The 22,952-nt window shown below is 35.1% G+C and overlaps 1 protein-coding gene across 1 annotated transcript; it reads left to right on the plus strand.

Moving 5' to 3' along the window:
• Positions 1–1,057: 1,057 nt before the first annotated feature.
• Positions 1,058–22,007, plus strand: LOC117912466 (probable polyamine oxidase 4). The gene is made up of 10 exons (XM_034827046.1): positions 1,058–1,427; positions 3,785–3,909; positions 4,001–4,089; positions 4,527–4,640; positions 5,169–5,256; positions 5,363–5,448; positions 5,536–5,638; positions 10,675–10,772; positions 20,396–20,825; positions 21,487–22,007. Exons 1-10 carry the CDS (start codon positions 1,403–1,405, stop codon positions 21,799–21,801), a joined length of 1,473 nt encoding a protein of 490 aa, XP_034682937.1. The 5' UTR covers positions 1,058–1,402; the 3' UTR covers positions 21,802–22,007.
• Positions 22,008–22,952: the final 945 nt, after the last annotated feature.

A 22,952-nucleotide genomic window follows, 5' to 3' on the forward strand; every position in this document is an offset into this window, starting at 1 on the left:
AAAAACTACGATGGTTTTGACATGGAATCATGATCATTGACATTTTAAACTTGGAGCGGTTTTATATGAAATATATATATATAAAAGGATGTTGATAAATTTTTTTTTTAATAAATATTTGGAGAAAATATTAAGATTTATGGTATGTTTGGTGATTGTGTTCAAGACACAATCGAATTGTTTTATGTTTTTAGTTTTTAAGAATAAAAAATAATATCTTTAAAGAATATTTTTTAATTATTTTTACTTGTATTTTAATGATTGTTTTAAAAAAATAATTATATAAATATGTAAAATGATTGAAAATAAGATATTAGATATAAAAATTATTTTTAAAGCATATTTAAAATTTTTTAAAATAGATTAAAAATGTTTTTAAGTTTTCAAACGGAATTTTGTTTTACAAAATATTGAAGAATAATGTTTAAAAACTATTTTTAAAAACTATTATTCAAAATTGTTTTCGAAAACAGTTATCCCTTGATTTTTGTTTTATAAAAAATACATTATTTTTGTGAAAAAATATGTCTTTTACCATATAGTTGGAGTTCACATAAAATAAGGTTATATATAAATATTTTGAAAATTACAACTATTTTAATAAAAAAGATTATATTCAGTGCTGACACAAAATAAAGTAATTTTATAAATATTTTTGAAAACTTTATTATTTTAATAATAATTAATTAAAATAATAGTAATTTTGAAAAAATCCGATAAAAATGTAGCATTAGATAAAGATATTTTTCTCAAGCATCCTCCTTTTTTTGGAGTGGGAGTGGTCCTCTATTTTCAGACATCAAGGGCCCAACTAATAACACCATAATTTAATATACCAAACACCGTGTGGGTTTTGTATTACGAAGGAACGGCGACACTGCCTGCGACAGGAAAAAATAAAAATAAATAAAGGCGGCAGAAACACAAGACAAACTAAAGGTTAAAGGTCACAACAATCCAAAGCCGGAAATGTCGAGAATGCCCCTGAGAGCGATGAACGATAGTCAAGACGGGAAATAAATGGGAGTTGGAGGACCATCAGGTGGGTCTTCTTTGCATTGTGTATCTGGTTTGTTTGCAGAGAGAAGAGAGAAGAGAGAAGAGAGAAGAGAGAGAGAGAGAGGGGTGGTGAGATCGATCTTGGATATTCGATCCATGCGACCTACGCTATTATCATCGAAACGGCGTCGTGGGCTGTTCGCGCGTAAAACCGTCGTGAAGCAGTGGTGTAATACCACCGCCCCCTCCATTACCACCATATGAGCTGGTTTGATAAGCTGCGTTCTTCTCACTTCAGCCGCTTCATTGCCGGCCTTCTCATCTTCATTCTTTATCATTCCTTCCAGTTAGTCTCCAACTTCTTGATTCCTATACAGCCTTAATTTCAGAAGTACTCGTTTCCATGGATTCCAAACAATCTCTTCAAGGTTAGTCTCTCTCTATATATTCCTCATATAAGTGCGTTTTTATTGTTCGATTTTCCTTTTTTCCTTTTGTTGTTTGGATCTTTGGTAAGGAATGAGGGAAAAGGGGAAGGAACTTGTGGGTTTTTCACCTTTTTGTTCCCTTTCCATTTTTTTTTTCCTATGATTCAATGGATGCGATTTGAAAAGATAAATGATGCGTTTGCTTCCGGGAAAATGCTTGGAAAAAAAAAATAGGGAGAAAATCAAAAGGAAGGAGAAAAAAAAAAAAAGGAAAAAAGAAAGAGTAATGTAAAATAAAAAATAGATTTAAATTTAATAAATTATTTGTAAATAATATTTCAAATTTTTTTATATAAATATAAAAATTAAATAATTTTAAAATGTATAACTTTTTACCTAATTTTAATTGTATTTAATTTTTGTTTGGTATTTTTCATGGTATGATCAAGAAAAAATAGTTGTCCTTAATATTTTTTTTCTTTCCTATTACTTTTTGGAACCAAACATACTCAAAATAAAAAAACGACAACAGGGCGTGTGATTGTGAATTTTTAGCTTGTTTCTTTTCCTGAATTCCAAAGCATTTTCAGATTGTTGTCTATGGCAGCTGCAGATAGTGTGGGAGAGAAGGTTGAATGGCCTTTTCAGGATTTTATGGCACAGCAATGATGATTTCGGTGCTGATTTTGTATTAGTAATGATCAATGAACTGGAATTAGATGTTTTGTGAAGTTAATATGGTCAAATCTTAAGTTTTTGCCCCACATTTATGCTACTAGCACTATAGGAAGGAAAGAGAGGCTGTCGGTTTGTTTATAGAGGCACTGCCAGTAAGTGAATAATTCCACACAATTGGAATTTTAGGTGTTTGACTGGTTGCATTTCTTGAGGGAGAAGGAGAGATAATTGAATAAGTGAGGTAACAGAAAAGACATGGAGAACTAGGGGTATCAATAATGTGAAGTTATATGATATGCCACTTCAATAAGGCAAGAAGTTGCTGCCACGATATGTGGAGACAATATCTACATGGGAGGGGGTGCATTGCTACAGGCTATTTCAAGGAAGGTAATGTAGGCCGTTTAATGTAGGCAGTTTAATGGGAAAGAGGGAGACAGATATAGTGAGGCAAGTAGTGTCTGAGATTTAGTAAATTGATATGTAGGTGAGAGATATATAGTGAGGCAAGTACTGTCTGAGATATAGTAAATGGATATAGATAGCCCGATTATGTCCAGATTTTTTGCTGAGTAAGTTGGAGTGATTGGCTTTTCTATGCCTGTTAATATATCAAATTGTTATCCAGTTTTGAGTTTTTCATTGATTGAGTAGTTGGAGCATTACACTGCATCTTATCAGGTGAAAGTTTTCTTTTCAGACACCATCCTCTTCTTTTGTGGACTTGGAATTAAATGGGTAATCATGAATAGGGCTTGGAATTAAGATGATATAAGCCTCTTGGATGACATTATGTTTCATGAAAGGCAGATTCACTGAAAGCTTCAAACTTTTGCCCTGGTTAGGTTCTGGGCTATGAAATATTTGGATCCCTACAGGGTGCTAGCTTAGAAGAGCCTTTCAGAGATAGTTGAGTCAAAAGACTGGTAAGTTGGAAGAAAGGTTTTGCATTCCTGGGTGGTAGGACTAATTTTGTAGTTGGTACTGTTACCAATTCTCTTATATATCTGACTGAAAATCTCATTAATGCTGTAAACAGACAGGTTTGGCTGGGGGCTGGGCAAAAAGATGTAGCTCATGCTTGTAGAGATTCTTTAGAAAGGAAGCTCCTTTTGGTGCTTGCCTTTTGGTCCTGACTCAAGTAGCAAGAGGTTGGGGTGGGGATGTGGGAGGTTCAGGTTCAGTTCCTAGAATAAGAAAATAATAATACTGTTGACTATCACAAAAAAAAAAAGGCTCCCTTTGCCATTTGATAAAACAGAGAAACTAGGGCTTCCAAAATATTGGGTGGCATTGCCCATGAATGGGTAAAATCACCAGTGTCCCCTGAAGTTCATTGCTCAATGGTATGGTGGTTACCTTCCCTATTTTAGGTGCAGTATGGTTAATGGGTTGAAAAATCAAATTCTTTAACTTTTGATCTGTGATGGCTTTTCTTTGCCTTTATCGTGGTTTACACACACACACACACACACGCACACGCGCATACATACATACATAAGATATTGATTAAAAAAGAGACTTACCTAGGATTTACCATCAACCTAGATATCAAAATTGTCAGATTCCCTTGTAACCTGAACAGTTGTACCAAAGATGTTTATATCCCATTTTTGTTTAATCTTTTGAACCTGAAATTTCTCAGTTTGCCTTTGTGATTTCTTTTGTCTGATGATTAGGTGCTTTTGTCTCATTCATTGAGAGGCGACGTAGGTTACTCTCTTCAATCCCTTCAGTCATTGTGATTGGTGGTGGTATTTCAGGGATAGCTGCTGCCCATACTCTTCATAATGCATCTTTTCAGGTGGTTATATTGTTAAGGCTAAATGCCTTTTACTTGTGTGATAGATTTTGTGCTTCTTTCATCAATGGATTATTGTTATAATCTTGTCCAGGTGGTCTTGTTGGAATCACGGGATAGACTTGGTGGCCGCATTCATACTGATTACTCACTTGGTTGTCCAGTAGATATGGGAGCATCATGGTGAGTTGATGCTTTGTTATCTGGATTCCTTTTGCTACTCTTTGTTGTCTATGCGAAATTGGATTTGGTATACAAATGGATTTCTTGGTACTCGAATGTGCTTGTTCACATAGGTCACTACTCTTGGTTTACTGCCTGAATTAGCTAAATCTTCAGTCAAGATTATCTTTCACAATCAAGTAGTGCATGCTAAAAGCTTGCTATGCAAATTTAGCAAGATACCATGCACTCAGTGTTTGTTAGCATTTTGCATACTTGCCCTGTTATCTAAGTTTGTTTATTTATTCTAAAATTATAAATTGCATCTGGCTTGAGACATAATCATGTCACTTCTAGTTTTTATTCTTGGATGTATATCAGCTATGCATATGTGGAAGCAATTATGAACTGTCACGTGCAAATATCATTTGAATGATTTTCTTTTGGACTTTATTCAGGCTTCATGGTGCTTGCAATGAGAATCCCTTGGCTCCATTGATATGTCGTCTGGGCCTTACATTATATCGTACTAGTGGGGATGATTCTGTGTTGTATGACCATGATTTGGAAAGGTAATTCATTTGCTTTCTATGTGTTTGTGTTTGAGATCCAGTCGGGAGGTATATTGTACTCTAATTTAGTCGTTGAGGGTGATGTTCTCACTTCAAAAATGAGATTAGATTGCTTCATACTAACTCTATGCATGTTGTAGCCTTAAAGCTTTTTCTTGGCTAGTGCTGCATTGGGCTGCATGTCTGGGTGAAGAATATTGTCAGAGGATAAGGATTGTCACTCTTGGCAATATTCTTCTGTGTGACTTGCAGATCTATATTTAGCTTGTATTAAATCAATGAATGACGCAATAATTTTTTATGACAAATAATATAATAGATTGGACTGGCTGCTGTATATATACAAAATTTGAGCTATCATTGTGCTCTGAGGTAGTGGATGAATTCAGCCAGGTCTAGTTCTTTGCATTGATCATAGTCATGGTATCATACCACACACGAACATATAATATTTTCTCCCTTGGGAGTATGGTTTCTTGTGTGTTCAGTTGAACTATTATTTTGAGGATCTGGATTTGGTCCTTTCAGTTGCACACTTTTTGATATGGATGGTCATCAAGTTCCTCAGAAGATGGTTGTTGAAGTTGGAGAGACATTCAAGAAAATTCTGAAAGAGGTATACTTCTTTTGGAAAAGTTCTGCGAAACTTTTCATTTTTAGTTAAGAATTTTATCATGGGGAACACCAGCATATGATTTATTTATTTATTTTCACTCCTGTAGACAGAGAATATAAGGATTGAACATTGTGATGATATGTCTGTTCTACAAGCAATTTCTATTGTGCTGGATAGGCACCCAGAGTTGAGGTAGAAGAATTTGGAACAAAAATTATTGCATTAGTTTTTTTGAGCATGGGATCTGTTTGCACCACTAATATAACTCCCATATTGTAGACAAGAAGGGCTTGCCAATGAAGTGTTGCAATGGTATATTTGTAGAATGGAGGCTTGGTTTGCTGTTGATGCAGATATGATATCACTGAAAAGTTGGGATCAGGCAAGTGAAACATCTGTTACTTAACAGTGTTATTGTCTTTAATTCCATTATACTTCTGTTTAGTCATGTATCTGTTACTGTTTTGGTGATTCATATGGTGTAGCTCGCTATAAGACCCCTTATGTTTTATGTTGTAGTAATATCATACATATTTAAAATAAAAAGTACTATTGAATTGAGACCCAAGTGTAAATCTAAGAAATTTCAGTAAGAAATTTTCTAATGGCATAGAGCTTCTTAGATGGGCAACTGTTATTAAAAGCCAAGTACATGAAGGCTGAATAAACCAATGTAGAACACTGAAAATAAACTGGAATGAAAAAGATTTATTGAATTAATTGGCTGAGGCGTGTTTGATGTCATTAAGGTAGATTTTCCCCTCTAAAACTGTCGACTTCCACCATTGTACCATTGCCTGCTGGTGATGGTGCACTCCAATTACATGTAGCAACACGGCTCTCCTGAGAATTCCTCCAGGCTTGTGATAAAGTAACAAAGAAGCAAAAGCAGATTACAGAGCACTCTCTTCTTACAGTTTTTTACAGGAGAATGGAAATAAGTCTGTTTTTTCTTTGGGTGGGGGGAGATGGACAAGATTTATTCAACCAAGGCTGTGATGGGAAAAGGGAAATTGTTGCTTGTTTTTGGGCAGAAAATCAGCAACTGAACTGACTTTTAACAGGCGCTAACTCCACTAATTAAGCTACAGATATAAATAACCTCCATCAACCATGGTTTGGGCCAAAATCCAAAATAACAATTTGGGCCAAAATTAGGTGTAAGGGAATGGAGCAAAAAGTGGCCCAATTTGTACACACCTCCCAGGCCCCACCCCAACTCTCTGGGCATGTGTGGATGGGTAAAAGTTCTCTGGTTTGTTGAAATCCCAGTAGGTTGGCTTCAGCCTTATGTGCGGATGTAGGCCTACACCATCTTTCTACAAAACAATGAAACTTAGATAGTGGTTTTAAATATAGACCACTTTTTGACTCTTACCCTTTTCAATGTGTGATAAAGAAATTACACCAAATCATGCAATCCTCCTACAGTTATTCAATTAATGGTCCATATGTGTTTCTCATAGGTTAGATCTTGCATTTACTTGTTCTCCCATATTTTTATTTGATGCTTCCTTGTTTGTATTTTTTTTTTTTGGTTTTAGGTATACCCCCAAATTTTATGAACCTTTAGTTTCCTTATGCTTTTCTGGTTAGTAATAGTTGTCAATAGGGCACAACACTTGTACATGTCAATTATACTGGAAACTGCCCCAAGAAAAGACAAGACAACAAAAATAGCAAAGAAATTTACCTTTGACTGCACTCTTCTACAAAGTCCACAAACAGAGCAAAACCTCTATATATTACTGACCTTCACCAGAAATGGAATATATAAGAGTTGACTTTAGTTTGATTATTGAAATTATTCTACCTCAAAAGTCTGCCTATTTTTCTCTTCCCAAATGCACAAAAGAATTCTGCAAGGGGTTGTGTTCTGGGCCTTATTTGTCCTCTGACCCACCCAGTTATCCCTTTCAGAAGCTCCTTAATGGACCTTGGAATCATCTAACAACACCGGTGGCAGAAATAATCAAGCACCTTGATGGTGTTAGAATGTAATGGATGATTACTCACTAACTTCCATGCATCCTCATGCGTGCAACACCTATCAGTTAGTCTTGCTGCTGTAAACTGATGGTTAGTAATGAGGATCTGGTTTGACTTGGATTTTGTAATAAAAACAGGAAACTTAATTTTTGCAAATTAAGGTTGAAAGGACATTTGCTTCTTAAACAAAAACAAATTCATAAAGAAACAAACTGCTATAGTGATAGTGGTTTGGTTGATCCCATAGAGAATTAGGGTTTGGCAATTCAGTTGCTTAAGTGAAATTATTTTTTTATTGTTTAGATTTGAGTTAGTTAAGTAAAAATAAGAACTTTCTAAATTAAATCAAATAAAGAAATTTGAAGGAAGGGAAAAACAATTAAACAAAGTCCTCCAGAGGTGGTCATGCTTCTAGGATTGAATCTTAACTTGGAATAGGATCCAGAATTCATAAAAATGGTCTCTTTCTCATTTGGTTCTCAAAATATTGGAAGCCCTAATTCATCTCAAGATTTACTCTTGGGTCTTGCACATAAATGATGAAATTAAATTTCATTGAATCAAACCCTTAATGCAAGCACTCAATAAGAACAATAAGCATCAAATATGCTAAATCCTGAGAGACTTGTGGTGAATTTTAGATTTAAAACATATTGAAAAACCTAAATCTAAGGAATATGGACAAATTTACTTAGTTGAAGATCTTCCTCTCTTTGTATCCTTAGCGGTTTCAAAAAAAGTGTGGGGTGGCGGATGTTTGGGATTCGATGGTTGAGGATGGTGGTTGGAATCCTCGTTTCTCTTGGCCTTTCAATGATTTGGAGGTGAATTTGGTGGAGTGGTTTCTTTTGAGAATCCAAGAGAAGAGGGTGTCTACAGACATGGAAGATAGGGTGCGTTAGACAAAGACTAAGAGTGAGAAGTTCTCTATCAAGTCCCTTAATGTTGCATTAGAGCCAGGAGGTGCAATCCCTTTTCCGAGGAGCATTATTTGGAGCCCCCGTGTACCTCCCAAGGTGGGTTTTTTTTGCTTGGGAAGCTTCATGGGGTAAGGCCTTAACTTTGGATCAAGTGAAGAGGAGGGGGTGGTGATTAGAAAATAGATGTTTCCTTTGCCTCGTCGAAGAAGAATCTATATACCGCATTCTAATTCACTTCATTAAGGTTAGGGTTTTGTGCAGGTACTTTTTGCTCTCTTGGGTGTGACTTGGGTCCTATCCTTGATGCTAGAGACTCTCCTTGGATGGCACAACTCCTTTGTGGGCAAGAAGGGCAAAAAGGCTTGGAAGGCAACCCCTTTATAGATCTCTTGGATAGTTTGGAAGGAAAGAAACATAATTACTTTTGATAATGAGGAGTTGTTGATTCAAAGGCGGAAAAACTCTTTTTTCTAGTTTTTGGTCTTGGACTAAGTTGTTTATAGATGACGGACCTTTATCTTCAATCAACTTTTTTTATTGGTTGGGCTCTAGGTGAGGGCGTGTGAGGTTTTTTGTAGCCCCTCTTTTCTTTTTGTTTTGGCTTTAGGTGTTTGTTGTATACTTCTTGTATGCTTTAGGTTGTCCTTTAGGCACCCTTTTCTTTTTATTTATACCATCATAATTTTACCTATAAAATAAAGGATCTTCCCTTAGGAAGCAATCCCTCTCTGGATTCAAAAATCCTTGACCACGAATGGATGTTAAAAACACTTTCTTGCATGGTGATCTTTAAGAGGTCTACATGAATCTTGCTTCTGGAGTAAGATCTGATTCAAAAACTCAGGCATATTCTCTTTGATGTTCTCTTTATGGGCTTAAACAAGCTCCTTGTGCGTGGTTGGATAAATTTCGTCAACTGCTGCATAAGTTAGGTTTTAATCCGAGTTCCCATGATTCTTCTATGTTTTTTCATCGTTTTGCTGTTGGTATCACCATTCTTCTTGTTTATGTAGACAATGTCATAGTCACTGGGGCTGACACAACTGGTATTAACTACATGCCTCTTTGCATTCTGCCTTCCACATGAAAGATCTTGGCATCCTCATCTAGTTCCTAGGATTTAAGTTTATCATTCAACACAAAGTATTTTTATTAATCAACATAAATACGCCAAAGATTTGATTGCTTTAGCTAGACTTAAGAATTCAACTTCTATGGATACTCCTTTGGAAATCAATGTGAAATATTCAAACAATGATGGAGAATTGCTCTTTGATCCTACTACATATAAACAATTAATTGGGAGCTTGATTTATTTGACAATTACTAGACCGGACATCTCTTATGTTGTGAATTTAATGAGTCAGTTTATGCATCAACCTCATTATTTACATCCTGCAACTGTTAAAAGAGTAATTCCCTATTTACTTGGGACTTTTGATTATGAGATCTTTTATAAGGTCGGATCTCATCCTACTCTCAAAGCTTATATCGATGCTAACTGGGCAGTGGTCTTGATTCTTGACGATCCACAACAGGTTGGTGTATGTATCTTGGTGATGCTCTTGTTTGCATGAACAAGAGAAGGTATCCAAATCTTGTATGGAAGTAGAAGATAGAGCTGTCATTTTCTTGTTCTGAAATTGTCTTGCTTCGTTGACTTCCATTTGAATTGGGTTTCCTGCAGCCAAATCCTACACCTTTATAGGCCGATAACTTGAGTGCTATTCAAATTACTTCAAATCCTGTTCTTCATGAATGAACTAAACTCATGGAGGTGGATTGTCACTACATTCGAGATGCATATGCTGATCGTATCATTGAACTACCTCCTGTGTCCATAGAGTTTCAAAGAGCTGATAACTTTGCAAAATACTGACAAAGATTCATCAATTCTTAGTTGACAAACTGATGCTTGTCAATCACTAGCATCAATTTGAGGAAGGGTATCAAAGCTAGTCTCTCAGCATATTGTATGGCATAGTTTAAGTAGTTTTATACAAATTGTATAATTGACATGATCGCATGATTTTAGGAATTTGCTAGACTATACCTTAATTGTGGATTCCCGATCTCTGGGATTGTGATTTTAAACTTTCCTTGTACAAATTTTTTTCTCAATATAAGAAGGCTCTATATTGAAGGAAGCGATATCCCTTTCTAGAACGTTCATTGTTTCATTTATGCTCTGTTACTGGTCACAGAAACACTCAATAACTGAGTTGTAAAATCAAGATAAGTAGGTGAAAATGACCATAATAAATATAGTGGAAATTGGATGCTAACTCAAAGTTTGAACTCTCTTACAAATGACAAATTGAAGATTAGAATAAAAAAAATGTAATATTTATCTTTTTCCTTGTGTGGTGTGTTAGCATGTGAGTTTACCTGCATGCCAAATTTGCTGGGATTTTAATGCTCAGGGTTGATGAAGTTTATATATATAATAAGCATTATCATGATATTCACTTGAATGCTTACTTGGTTTTGGGTGCCTCTTGGTCTTCAGGAGCATATACTTTCTGGTGGTCATGGACTTATGGTACAAGGTTACGACCCAATAATAAAGACCCTCTCTAAAGATCTCGATATACGTTTGAATCATAGGTATGCTTTTAGTTTTAGCTTTTGACTTTTATATTCATTTTATTTTTGATAAGAAACTATACTTTTATTGTATAAAAGTAATGTTAAAAAAAAAGAAAAGAAAGAAGAATGAAAATCCTTAAAGAAAAGAAAAAGAAAAAAACAAACAAGAACAAAGTAAGAGAATAAAATGAGAAGGATGAGAGAGAGAGAGAGAGAGAGAGAGAGAGAGTTTGTTACGCTTTTCTTGAAAAGAGAGATCTTGAGTTAATGTTCATGCTAAATAAATTTAACAAAGCTGTAATTAGAGGCTAGACAATAAATGAAATAGCTCTCTTGATTATTAGAGTTGACTACTTGTACATTTATAGAAAAAATAATTAATTGGTTAAAAGGGATGAAATAATCCTCATATTTGTGAATTTAACCCCTCCCATGTTTTTGTTTGAAGAGTAATTCATTTATGATATAAATGCCCTTGATTATTTCAAATATTCACATGTATGTTTTAAAAGAAAGGGTTATTTTTACAAGAAAAAAATGAGAGCATTTTTGTCAAAATGAGGCCAAAAAAGGATGAACGGTTAGATTTACAAAATTGAGTTTTCAGTGACTCCTCAAGAAAAAAAAAACCTAACAACCAGATAGAATCTAGGCTAAACTAGATCCTTATTCCTATCACCTACAACAACTTTATTTTAAATTTAAAATACACGATAACAAACTTGGTCATAAACAATATTTTCTACACTCCCCCTTAAGCTTGGGAAAAATGTCTAGCATTCCTAACTTATATGTTAGATCCTCAAAGTCTTGTCTTGGCACCTTTTGTTAAGATATTTGTAATTTGTTGCTTCGTTGGAATGTAGGTGATGCATATTAGTCTTTCTTCTATCTTTTCTTTAATGAAATGACGATCAATTTCTACTTGCTTTGTTCTGCTGTGATGGACTGGGTTGAGCTATACTTATGGAAACTTTTTTGTCACAATAGAGTTTCAAACAACCATGTGAGGGCATCCTTAAATCCTTTAGTAGCAGCTTTAGCCAAATCATTTCACAAATCCCTCTACACTTTTCTTTTATACTTCGTGATGTCAGAAATTTTTTCCTAAAAAAAATGCAATATCCCAAGATAGATCTTCTATCTTCTATTGATCCAATGACAATGAAAGCTTCAATCTTCTTCTCCCAAAAGAACAATCCCTTTCATGGAGTCATCTTCAAGTACCTCAATATTCTATTTATTGCCTCTAAATGTTCTTCACATGGTGCATGCATATACTGACTTACCACACTTATAGTGAAAGCTAAGTCGGGTCTAGTATGTGTTAGGTTTATAAGCTTACCAACTAACCTTTGGTACTTGCCCTTATCTATGGGTGTCCCTCCTTTGTTCCATTTAAACTTATCGTTTAGCTTCATGAATGTTTCTATTGGTTCACACCTTAAAATCCCAGTTCCCTTCAAGAGGTCACCTTTGTACTTTATTTGTGAGACCGAAATTCCTTGTTTGCTCCTTGCAACCTTCATTCCAAGAAAGTATTTCAGCTTTCCCAGATCTTTGATCTGAAATTCTTTTGTTAGAATTCCCTTAAAGCTTTCCATCTCACTTATATTGTCTCTTGTGAGTATGATATCATCAATGTAGACTATTAGGATAGTGATCTTACTGTCCTAAGAATGCTTAAAGAATATAGTGTGATCTATTGGGGCTTGGGTGAAATTGTGGCTCTTGATTGTTTTCCCAAATTTGTTTAAAGAATAAGGTATGATCTGCTTGGGCTTGGGTGTGGCTCTTGATTGCTTTCCCAAATCCGTCAAACCATGCTCTTGGTGATTGTTTCAAATTATAAAACGACTTTTTGAAGACTGCACACCTTGTTTGAACTCCTCATCTCCTTAAATGTTGGTGGTAGGTCCATGTATACCTCTTCATCTGATTCTTTATTCAATAAAGCATTCTTGACATTTAGCTGGTGTAGTGGCTAGTCTAAGTTTACTACAAGATATAGTAGAACCCTTATAGTATTGAGTTTTGCAACAAGAGCAAAGTTCTCCTAATCATAGTTCTGAAAGGCGCGCCTAAGGCGCGCTTAGGCTCGGGACGGCGCGACGCCACCCTCCGGCGCCTCGCCTGAAGGGAGGCGACGCCCCTTCACGAAGGCACCGCTTAAGCGCGCAAGGCGCTCGCCTTCAGCAAGGCGCGAGGCGGTCGCCCGAGTCGCCTCCGACGGCCCGACCAGGTACGCGCTCCTCCTTCTCCTTCTCCTTCTTCTTCTTCTTCTTCTTCTTCTTCTTCTTCTTCTTCTTCTTCTTCTTCTTCTTCTTCTTCCTCCTCCTCCAGTCGAGTTGCAGAGACGCGGCCAGCGGCGCCAGCCTTAATTTTTTTTATTTTATTTTCTGGGCCCAAAACGAGGCCGTTTTGGACCCTGTTCACTTAAGTGCACAGGGACCAAAACGACGTCGTTTTGGAGCCTGTTCATTTAAGTGCACAGGGACCAAAACGACGTCGTTTTGGACCCTGTTCTTTTAAAAAAAAAAACAGGCCAAAACGACGCCGTTTTGGCCTGTTCCTTCCATCCAACCCCCTTTTCTGGTCTTTCTACCACCGCCATTCTTTGCCCTAGCCTCTTCCGTGCTGGAGAAGTGAAGAAGAAGAAGAAAAAGAAGAAGAAAAATAGGGGGAAAATAGGAGAAAAATAAAGGGGAAATAGGGTGCGCCTCACTTCACTAAAGCCCGCGCCTTAGATGCGCCTTGCGCCTTAGGCTCCAGGACTACTTTGCGCCTTGGTGCGCCTTGAGCCTTTTAAAACTATGCTCCTAATAATCCACTCCATGAGTATGAGTAAATCCCTTCACCACCAATCTCACCTTGCATCGCTCAATTATGCTAAATGAATTATTCTTTACAATGAATACCCACTTGTAGCCTACTGTGCTCTTCCCTCTAGGCAAACTCATCAACTCCAAAGTGCCAAATGCACTCATTTTCTCCTAAACAACCTTCTTTTGAAACAGTTAGAGCTTCCTCTATGGAATTTGAGATTTCTACATTAGAGAAATTAGTAGTAAAAGCATGAAAGGAAGGTGATAGTTTTCATAGGATGCAAACTGAGAGATAGGATGAAGTGTACATGACTTGATTCCTATCCTAGTGGAAATGGGCAAATCTAAGTCTATAAGATCATTTTCCATAGATGAAGTTGAGATAGGAATGTACTTGGGATTACCTGAATTATTTTGGTTGCCACTTCCGATTCAAAGTCTTGACCAATGAGGAGACATGGGATGTCATCCACTTTGAGGATTGGATCTCCTTGAATAAACATAAAGCCTTGGTTGTTTTAACCTTTGAAAATCTCACCCTTGCTTCTAAGTTTTCTTGATTTGGTGATGACATAGTGGGTTTGGTTGTGACAAAAGGAGAAAAAAATCAAAGGGACTAAAGTAGGATTGGGCAATGATAATTCCTTGAAATGATCTTCACTTGGTTAGGTCTCCTCTTGAAGAAAAATGGCTAGGAATAGGGTTGAGACTCAAAGGTGGTAACATCCTTGGACACCAAGAATTTTTTGTGATTATATAGTAGCATTTGTAACCCTCTTGAGTAGGTAAATAACTAAGAAAGACATTTAATGGATCGTGGTTCAAGCTTACTTTGGTTAGGTGAATGATTATAAATAAACTTTTGTACAACCAGAGATTCGAAGGGGGTGAGAGCTAATGGACTTGAAATGAGGATAGTATTTCATGAAGCTCGAAATTGGAGTTAGGTGTTTCCTTGGCTAAGGAGGCTTGGGTGGAGGAAGTGTGGAGCCACTTTGGAGGGGGAGTATGGGTTCCTCGGTTCTCTAGGCGACTTAATGATTGGGAGTTGTTTGATGTGGAGCGTTCTCTCTTAAGACTGTAAGGGAGGAGGGTTTATAGTGATGTGGAAGATCAAGTAGTTTGGACAAAGTCAAAGGACGGTAGATTTTTTGTTAAGTCTCTCCATAAGGCTTTGGAATTGGAAAGACAAGGGGATTTTCCTGCAAGAGTAATTTGGGACTCTTTGGTGCCTCTGAGGGTGAGTTTTTTTGCTTGGGAGGCTACGTGGAAAAATGTCTTAACCTTGGATCAAATTTAGAGGAGAGGGTGCCCTTTGGCTAATAGATGTTATTTGTGCCTTTCAGAGGAAGAGTCTATTGATCACATCCTCTTGCATTGTGAGCAGGCAAGAAGTTTATGGAACTTACTGTTTTCCCTTTTTGGGGTGTCATGGGTTCTCTCTTATTCAGTTAGAGAGGCGTTATTGTGGTGACTTGGGTCTTGTGTGGGAAAGAAGAGGAAGAAAGTGTGGCTTTCAACTCCCTTGTATCTTTTTCGGATAGTTTGGAAGGAAAGAAATAGTAGGGTTTTTGAAAATGAGGGTCATTCGGTTCAAGGGTGTAAATCTTTTTTCATTTGTAACCTATGGGCGTGGGCCAAGGGGCTTTTAGACTTTGGCCCCCCTTCCTTTGTGGTTTTTTGTAGATTGGGTAAGCTCTGTTTAAAGGGTTCTTTAACCTCTTTTGTATACCACTTGTATACTTTGGGGCGCTTCCTTGACATGCCTTTTTTCTTTTTATTAATATACTGCTATTTATTCATCAAAAAAAAAAAAAAAGGTAATTCAAGACCGTGGATGACATTCTATTTATCAAGTAAGAGGCAATAAGGGCAACCTCTCCCCATACATACTTAGAAACATGCATAGTGAACATTAAAGCCCGTGTAACCTCTAGTAAATGCCTATTTTTCCTTTTGGAAACCGTATTTTGTTGTGGAGTGTCTACACATGAACTCTGGTGAATTATCCCTTGTTTGGTTAGGTACTCTCCTAAGGTAGAATGAAAGTATTCTCTACCATTATCCGTTCTTACAACTTGAATTCATGTTTGTAATTGATTTTAGACTATGGAATGAAAGTTTTGGAAGATTTGGCAAGTTTCAGATTTATCCTTTAAGAGGTAAACCCAACATACTTGTGTATGCCATCAATAAATTTAAAAAACCATTTTTTATCAAAGGTGTTTGCTACTCTAGAGAGCCCCCAAATGTCACTATGAATTATGAAATATGGATTTGAAGATTTATAGGGTTGAGCAAGAAATGTTGCATGGTTGTGTTTGGCAAGTTGACATACTACACATTTTTTTTCTTTGTTTCTTTTTTTGTATAACAATGGAAACGAGTTTTTCAAATAAGAAAAGCTAGGATGGCCTAACTTACAATGCCATAACATTATTTCTTGATCACTAGAAACAAAAGCAGATTTACAACTAGAAACTAGAGCTTGTTTATTCTTGGACTCTTCCCCTTCAAAGTAGTACAAACCCTCATGTTCTCTACCATTGCCAATTGTCCTCCTCGAAAGTGGTTTCATGATATTCATAGAAAGATGGAGAGAATTTAGTGACACATTTTTCTTCTTTTTTGAGTTTGCTAATTGATAAAAGGGTTACTAGACAAATGTGGAACATGGAGAATTGAATGAAGTGTTAGGTTTTTTAAGATTTTTATTGAACCTTTTCCACCAACAATGGAAAGTGACCCATCAATATCTTTACCTTGTAGTTATAGAGACTTGGAGAATAAGAAATAAAGGAATGTGGACTATTGGTCATATGATCTGAGGTGCCTGAATCAATAATCCAGAGCTCATTTTTATTTTGACCAGCATGAAGAGTAGTAATGAATGTACTTGTTTGGGCTAGAGTGCACGAGGAAGTATGGACCACTGGTTGTCATTGAGATTAGGACTTATTTATGACCTTATATAGGTTATTTAGTTGCTCTTTAATTTGTTCCCTTTTGAGTGAATTCTCCCTTGCAATACTCTTGGATTTAGTGGTAGTGGGATCATCTATTGTTGCTTAGATACCTCTTGCATTAGGTGGTCTACTCAGTTTGCAATTTGGTGGCTTGTCATGCAACTTCCAACGGGTCTCCTTGGTGTGGTGAGGCCTATGACAATGATCACACCAGATTCTTTCTCCTCTTCTAGTTGTTCATTGATCTCTGCTTCCACAGCTTGAGTTCACATAGCCCGCTTGATGCCATGGTAGAACCTTCTGTCTTCAGGGATGTTGTGACCGAGTCTCTGCCTTCTTCCATCATCACTTTTCTTCTATTTTCTTCTCGTTTAATCTTTGCAAATACTTCTTGAGTTGAAGTTAATGGTTCCTTTCTAAGAATTCTCCTTCTTACTTCATCTAGGTCTTTATTGAGACCAATGAGAAACTCAAGCACTCTTTCCTTTTCAATAATTATTTTTTGCTTTACACTTCACTTGACACACCTCTAATAAGAGTCATTAAATAACTCTAGTGCTTGGCATAAATTCTTCAATGCATTATAGCATTGAGTCATAGATTGGCTACCTTGTTTTGTATCCCGTAGCTTTGATTTGATCTCAAATATTTGTGCCAAATTGCCCAAATCTGAGTAGGTCATTTTTACAACATCCTAAACACCCTTTGCAATTGGTAGGAAAAGGTATGTTTAGCCAACTTTAGTTTCCATGGAATTAATCAGCCACAAAATTACTATGCCATAAATTCTTTAGTGCATTATAGTATTGAGTCATGGATTCACTATCTTGTCTTGTATCCCATAGCTTTGATTTGATCTCAAATATTTGTGTGGAATTGCCCAAATTTGAGTAGGTAAATTTTAAAAGCATCCCCCAAACACCCTTTGCAGTCAACAAAAAGAGGTATTTTTGGCCAATTTCAGTTTCCATAGAATTAATTAGCCATGCAATTACAATTGAATTTTCACCATCTCATCCTTGAAAGGTAGGATCATCCTCCTTCGCTGTTTTTTTGGCCCTAGTCAGGTGTTCAAATTTTCCTCTTTCTCGAATAATCAATTTGACTGATTGAGATCATTGTAGATAACTTTTGACTTTCAACTTGTGGGCTGTAATTCGGAGAGAAGCATTCTTTCCTCCCTGCTATATGCTTGTCCCAATCATGCCCGTTTTAGCTATTAAACCCGAGGACCAGAGGTATTGCTTTGATACCATGTAAATAGATGATGGAAAATAAATAAAATAACTCTCTTGATTATTGGAATGAACTACCAGTACATTTGTTGAGAAAAAACCTAACAAACATATAGAATTTAGGCTAAACTAAATCTCTTAAAAATAGGAACCAAAATTTCAGAGAGATAAAGCTTCCTAATCACCTATAACAACTATATTTTAAGTTAAAAACAGAATAACGAACTTGATCCTAAACAATATTCTCTACAAAAGCATAAAATTTTATTTTGTTAACTAATAGCAAGATTCATAAAAACCTTCTAAAAATTTAACTATATGTTTTAGTTCCAATTACCTATCTCAATTACTTCATCAAAAGTTGCAACCAATTTGGTACCAATATACAAAACAAAATATCTGAACATGTATACAAAAAGAAGTGAACTATTTGAAATGGAATATAGAGTTGAATGGAATATGTTGTGGAAACCTTAAATTCTTTAAACCATGTAAAACAATGTGAAATCATTCTTTGGATGTGAAACTAGTAAAATAATAGGATAGGAATGGGAGATTCATAAAGAGAACTATTTGAAACATTGAAAAAAGGGAGAAAATACGAAATAATGTTAGATTCCGAGTTCCATAAAGGGAAGACCATTTTACAAGGAAGGCAAAAAAAAGGGAATAGGAATTTTTGAAGTTGTTTTAACCCAAAGTATTTTGGGATAAGAGTATAATAGCCTTTCTAGGAGTAAAAATTGAAAATTGATTTTTCTTTAGAGCTACTGAAAATTGTCAATTTATTATTCTTATACTATATTTTACTTTATGAGCTCTTTCAAAAGTTTTATTATATATGGGCTTTTTCTTTGCTTGGTCTCCTGTTTAGGGGTGGCCTATAGTCTTTATACTCAACCTATTATATGTATTATGTTTTATGAGATAACCATAGTTGTTAACTTGTAAAACACATCGTCTATCGTTTTTCTGTTTTTCTATATCATGTGTCATATTGTACCATTTATTGTAAGTTTTTTATATGGTGAAAAATCAATAGAAGAAATATGTATGTGTATATCTATTGAAAGTATGAAATATAGAGTTATATATAGCCAATTTTATGGAAGATAGTATGATTTTAGAGTTAAAACTATATCATATCATATAAAAATATTGAATCTTAAAGTTTTGACAAGTTCAAATTAGCAAAATATGACTTAAATATTTAGATTCATCATATAATCCACAAAAATAAACTTACTTCAATTTTTAGTTCCAAATTCTAACTAGGCATATGCACTTATTGAGTTGTTGATTGATATATATATATATATATATATATATATATATATATATATATATATATATTTATATGCCTTTATGTGTCATCTTCAAGGTTCCAACTTTTCAAGTTTGTCATCATTCCTTCCTCGCCAAAAAAGAAATTAAAAAAATACAATATATTAAGTAAAAAATTTTATTTACTAATCATTATCATTTCATTGTCAATATTCTAACCATTCAAATGAAAATTCTCCAATATTCATTGTAAAAATAAATTTATTTGATTTCTAATATAATATTTGACAACAAAAGTGGAGCTTTTCATATAAAATTATTTTACCTATTTCTCTTTTTATGATCAGTTTTCAAATTTTTAGTACATTTTAAACAATTAACATAATAAACTCTTTTAACAAAGAAAACTTAATTTGATTTTTCTTAAAAATTATAGTTGAAGATGTATTGTTGTATTATTATATCATGTATCATATTGTGTATTGTATATATATTATAAGATATGTTTTAAAATAAGATACAGATTGCAATATGTATTGATTTTTATAAAAAAATGTATCATATCATTATATCGTGTCGTGTATCACAATTTTTTAACAACTATGATGATAACTATAAAAATATGATAAATACTGATGATATATGTAGCATGTAACACAATGTATCATAAAGTTCTTGACAACTCTACCTTTACTGTGGACTATCTTTAACAGTTCCTTGTTATTAGTCTTGCTTCATTTTTTTTTTTTTACTTTTAATAGGTAAGTTTTTTTGGCTGCTACTTGGAATCAAACTCAAAACCTTTCCATCCCCACCTCGTTCCCTAAGCACTTGATCTTGGCCTTAAAGGTATATCCTTTGGGGTTTTTAGGATCTGTACTTGTAACTTATGCTATATGTTCATATAATCTCATGATATTTTATGCTTCCTAATATTTACATGTCCTCTTCGTCATTTTGTTTATATTGTAAATCGATGCCCTTAAGCAATTTTGTTTTTAAACAAATTCTCTAAGTGGAGATGTCTGGTATTCCTCGATAAGGAAGGTCCATATTTTGGGCCAAACAAATTATTCTAGTTTTCAGTTAATAATACCTAACTATTGCAATATGGGTATTTGTACTTATTCCTAAGAATCTTGGTTCTGTTGACATATTCATATAGGACCATCATACTTGTACGAGTCGAAGAGTCGTATATGAATTCTAATATTAAAGAAGAAAGTAGAGTGCTTCATTATCTTGATAAGAGTAGTAAATTGGTTTGTTGTACTTGCTAGGACCAAAAAAAAAAAAAGACTTGATTCTCTTTTTGAATTGATTTCATTTAGGGTTACAAATATATCCTATGGGTGTAAAAAGGTGGTGGTCACTGTTGAGGGTGGAAGGAACTTTGTTGCAGATGCTGCCATTATAACTGTTCCCATTGGAATTCTTAAAGCCAATTTAATCGAGTTCAAGCCAAAATTGCCTGATTGGAAGGTTAATGCAATTTCAGATATTGGTGTGGGCAATGAAAATAAGATTGCACTACGATTTGATGATGTTTTTTGGCCAAATGTGGAACTGTTGGGCATTGTTGCTCCCACTTCTTATGCCTGTGGTTATTTTCTCAATCTTCACAAAGCAACAGGTTATCCCATTCTTGTTTATATGACTGCTGGAAGTTCTGCTTGTGGTCTTGAGAAGCTATCTGATGAGCGTGCTGTAAATTTCGTGATGTTGCAGCTCAAGAAAATGTTTCCTGATGCAACTAAGCCCGTAAGTTCCTTTTTTGCCTAATCCTATGATCTTGTGCCATGTATAATATTCCTCCATTAACATATAATGTTGGTGAACGGATAGAATCTAACATGTATGTTCAATGTTACTAGCTGTCTCCTGCTATTTTATAAAATTATTCAGTCCTGCTATGGGTCCAATAAGATCCATTTGGAACAGTTTTGAGGATCTATTTATTGTGAGAGGATGGCTATGCTTACAAGGTGTGGCTTTCCAGTTTCTTGAGTGTGAAACCCTTGGCCCAAATCATGGATGGTGTGTTCTTGTCAATTATCACGCATTTCAGGAGTAGGTGAAATTTTTTTCCTGGGTGAAGTACCACTTTAGGCCCATAAATCCTGCTAAATAGACAATCGGTTTAAGCCCTAAACTAGGAGAAACAAGCTCACTTTTTGGTGTAGAAAATCTTGACTCACACTGATTATTTTTATTATTCTTATTGATATTGTTATTCTATTATTATTATTATTACCGGATTTGTTGAAATCTTAAAAGTTGACTCTCTTACAGATGGATTAGATGTGAAGCTAATGGAGTTGCATTTATGAACTGCATGTTTTCTGAACTCAAGCAAGAAGAATTGATGGACAATGTTTTAAGTTGTAAACTAAAGCTAATGCTTTGATCGGTATGTTTACAGGTTCAGTATCTTGTATCACGGTGGGGAACTGACCCAAACTCGCTTGGTTGTTATGCACATGATGTGGTTGGAAAGCCCGAAGATTCATATGAGAGGCTTCTAGAACCCTTGGACAATCTTTTCTTTGGAGGGGAAGCTGTTAGCTTGGACCACCAGGGATCTGTTCATGGGGCTTACTCAGCTGGAATTATGGCTGCTGAAAACTGTCAAAGGTATATCTTGGAGAGACGGGGAAACTTGGAAAAGCTCCAGCTTGTCTCTCTTAGGAGTGCAATTCATGAGGCTGCAGTCCCCCTCCAGATATCAAGGATGTGAAACATATACATTCAACAACTTGAAAAAAAAGAAAAAAAAGAATAGGTGCTATCCTTTAATTCAGTGTTTTTAACTTGTATGCTCCGCTGATACTGTGGAAAACCTTTCTTTCATTCCTTGGCTGCACAATCCAGCAGTGTGAAATTCCGAGTTTCAAAGAGATGCTCCTATTCTTATTTAACTTTGTGGTTGGCACAGCTTTCGCTCGTTTTTTATGTTCCTTTATTTGCTGCAATTTACGTTTCTATTTAGTATTTACATGGAATTACAATCTTTAAGAACCTATGGTGAAATATAAATTCCAAAGTGAAACTGCATCTCTATCCTTCCCCTTTGAATACCCTACTTGACCAACATAAAGTTAGAAGAAAAAAATAAATATATAAAGAGGAAAAATAGAAGGAAAGAGATCCATGGAAAAGTTGGAGTGAGATGTACTTGAAATCTTCCTCTGTTTTTCTTTGAAAAAAAATAATACAACGAAAATATCTTTTAGTCTTTTCCTATTTATCGTTTTTATAATATTTTTTCCTATCCAAGGTTTTGAATTTTTGGAAATATAAATAAGAAAAAAAAAGTAAACGATTTTGATATATTTTGATACTATGAAACAAAGTAAGAAAAACATTTATAAGATTTTTATGGTAATACTTTTCCTACCAACTACAAAGCATCTTTTAGATGCCGTACAAATGACCTACTTAGTTTCGAGGGGTTCCACACAAACATTTAAGATCAAATCACAAAATAAGGTAGCTAAACTATAACTCAACACTATAATGCATTAAAGAACTTATGACAAAAGCTTGATTTATTTTATGAGGTTCATTACGGGATTTCAAGGGCAGTGTGAATAGGAAAAAAATGATTGAAAAGGAAAGAGTACTTAAATTCTCATTAATCATAATAAATACCTAGATGAAGTTGAAAAAAGTAACTAATCCAATCTTAAAATGCACTTGAGAAGAGGGGGGGTGGGGTTTGGGGGGATGTTGGGTTGAATTGGGTGATGATAAAATTAAAGCTTTTTCAAACTTATACGAGAAATGAATAGAGTAATAAAGAAATGATGCAAATATAGCCAAAACAAGGAGGAGTAAGAGATAAATAAAGATTGCAAACAATGATTTATAGTGGTTCAACAATGCCTA

This window comes from Vitis riparia, chromosome 4 (genome assembly GCF_004353265.1).
Source record: "Vitis riparia cultivar Riparia Gloire de Montpellier isolate 1030 chromosome 4, EGFV_Vit.rip_1.0, whole genome shotgun sequence".
NCBI lineage: Eukaryota > Viridiplantae > Streptophyta > Magnoliopsida > Vitales > Vitaceae > Vitis > Vitis riparia.

What these genes read in the sequence shown, in the direction of transcription:
- LOC117912466 (XM_034827046.1), top strand. Translation starts at nt 1,403, where the DNA reads ATGGATTCCAAACAATCTCTTCAAG. An exon ending in GTAGATATGGGAGCATCATG is followed by an intron (nt 4,090 to 4,526) that starts GTGAGTTGATGC and finishes GACTTTATTCAG; the next exon opens with GCTTCATGGTGCTTGCAATG. An exon ending in TTCCTGATGCAACTAAGCCC is followed by an intron (nt 20,826 to 21,486) that starts GTAAGTTCCTTT and finishes GTATGTTTACAG; the next exon opens with GTTCAGTATCTTGTATCACG.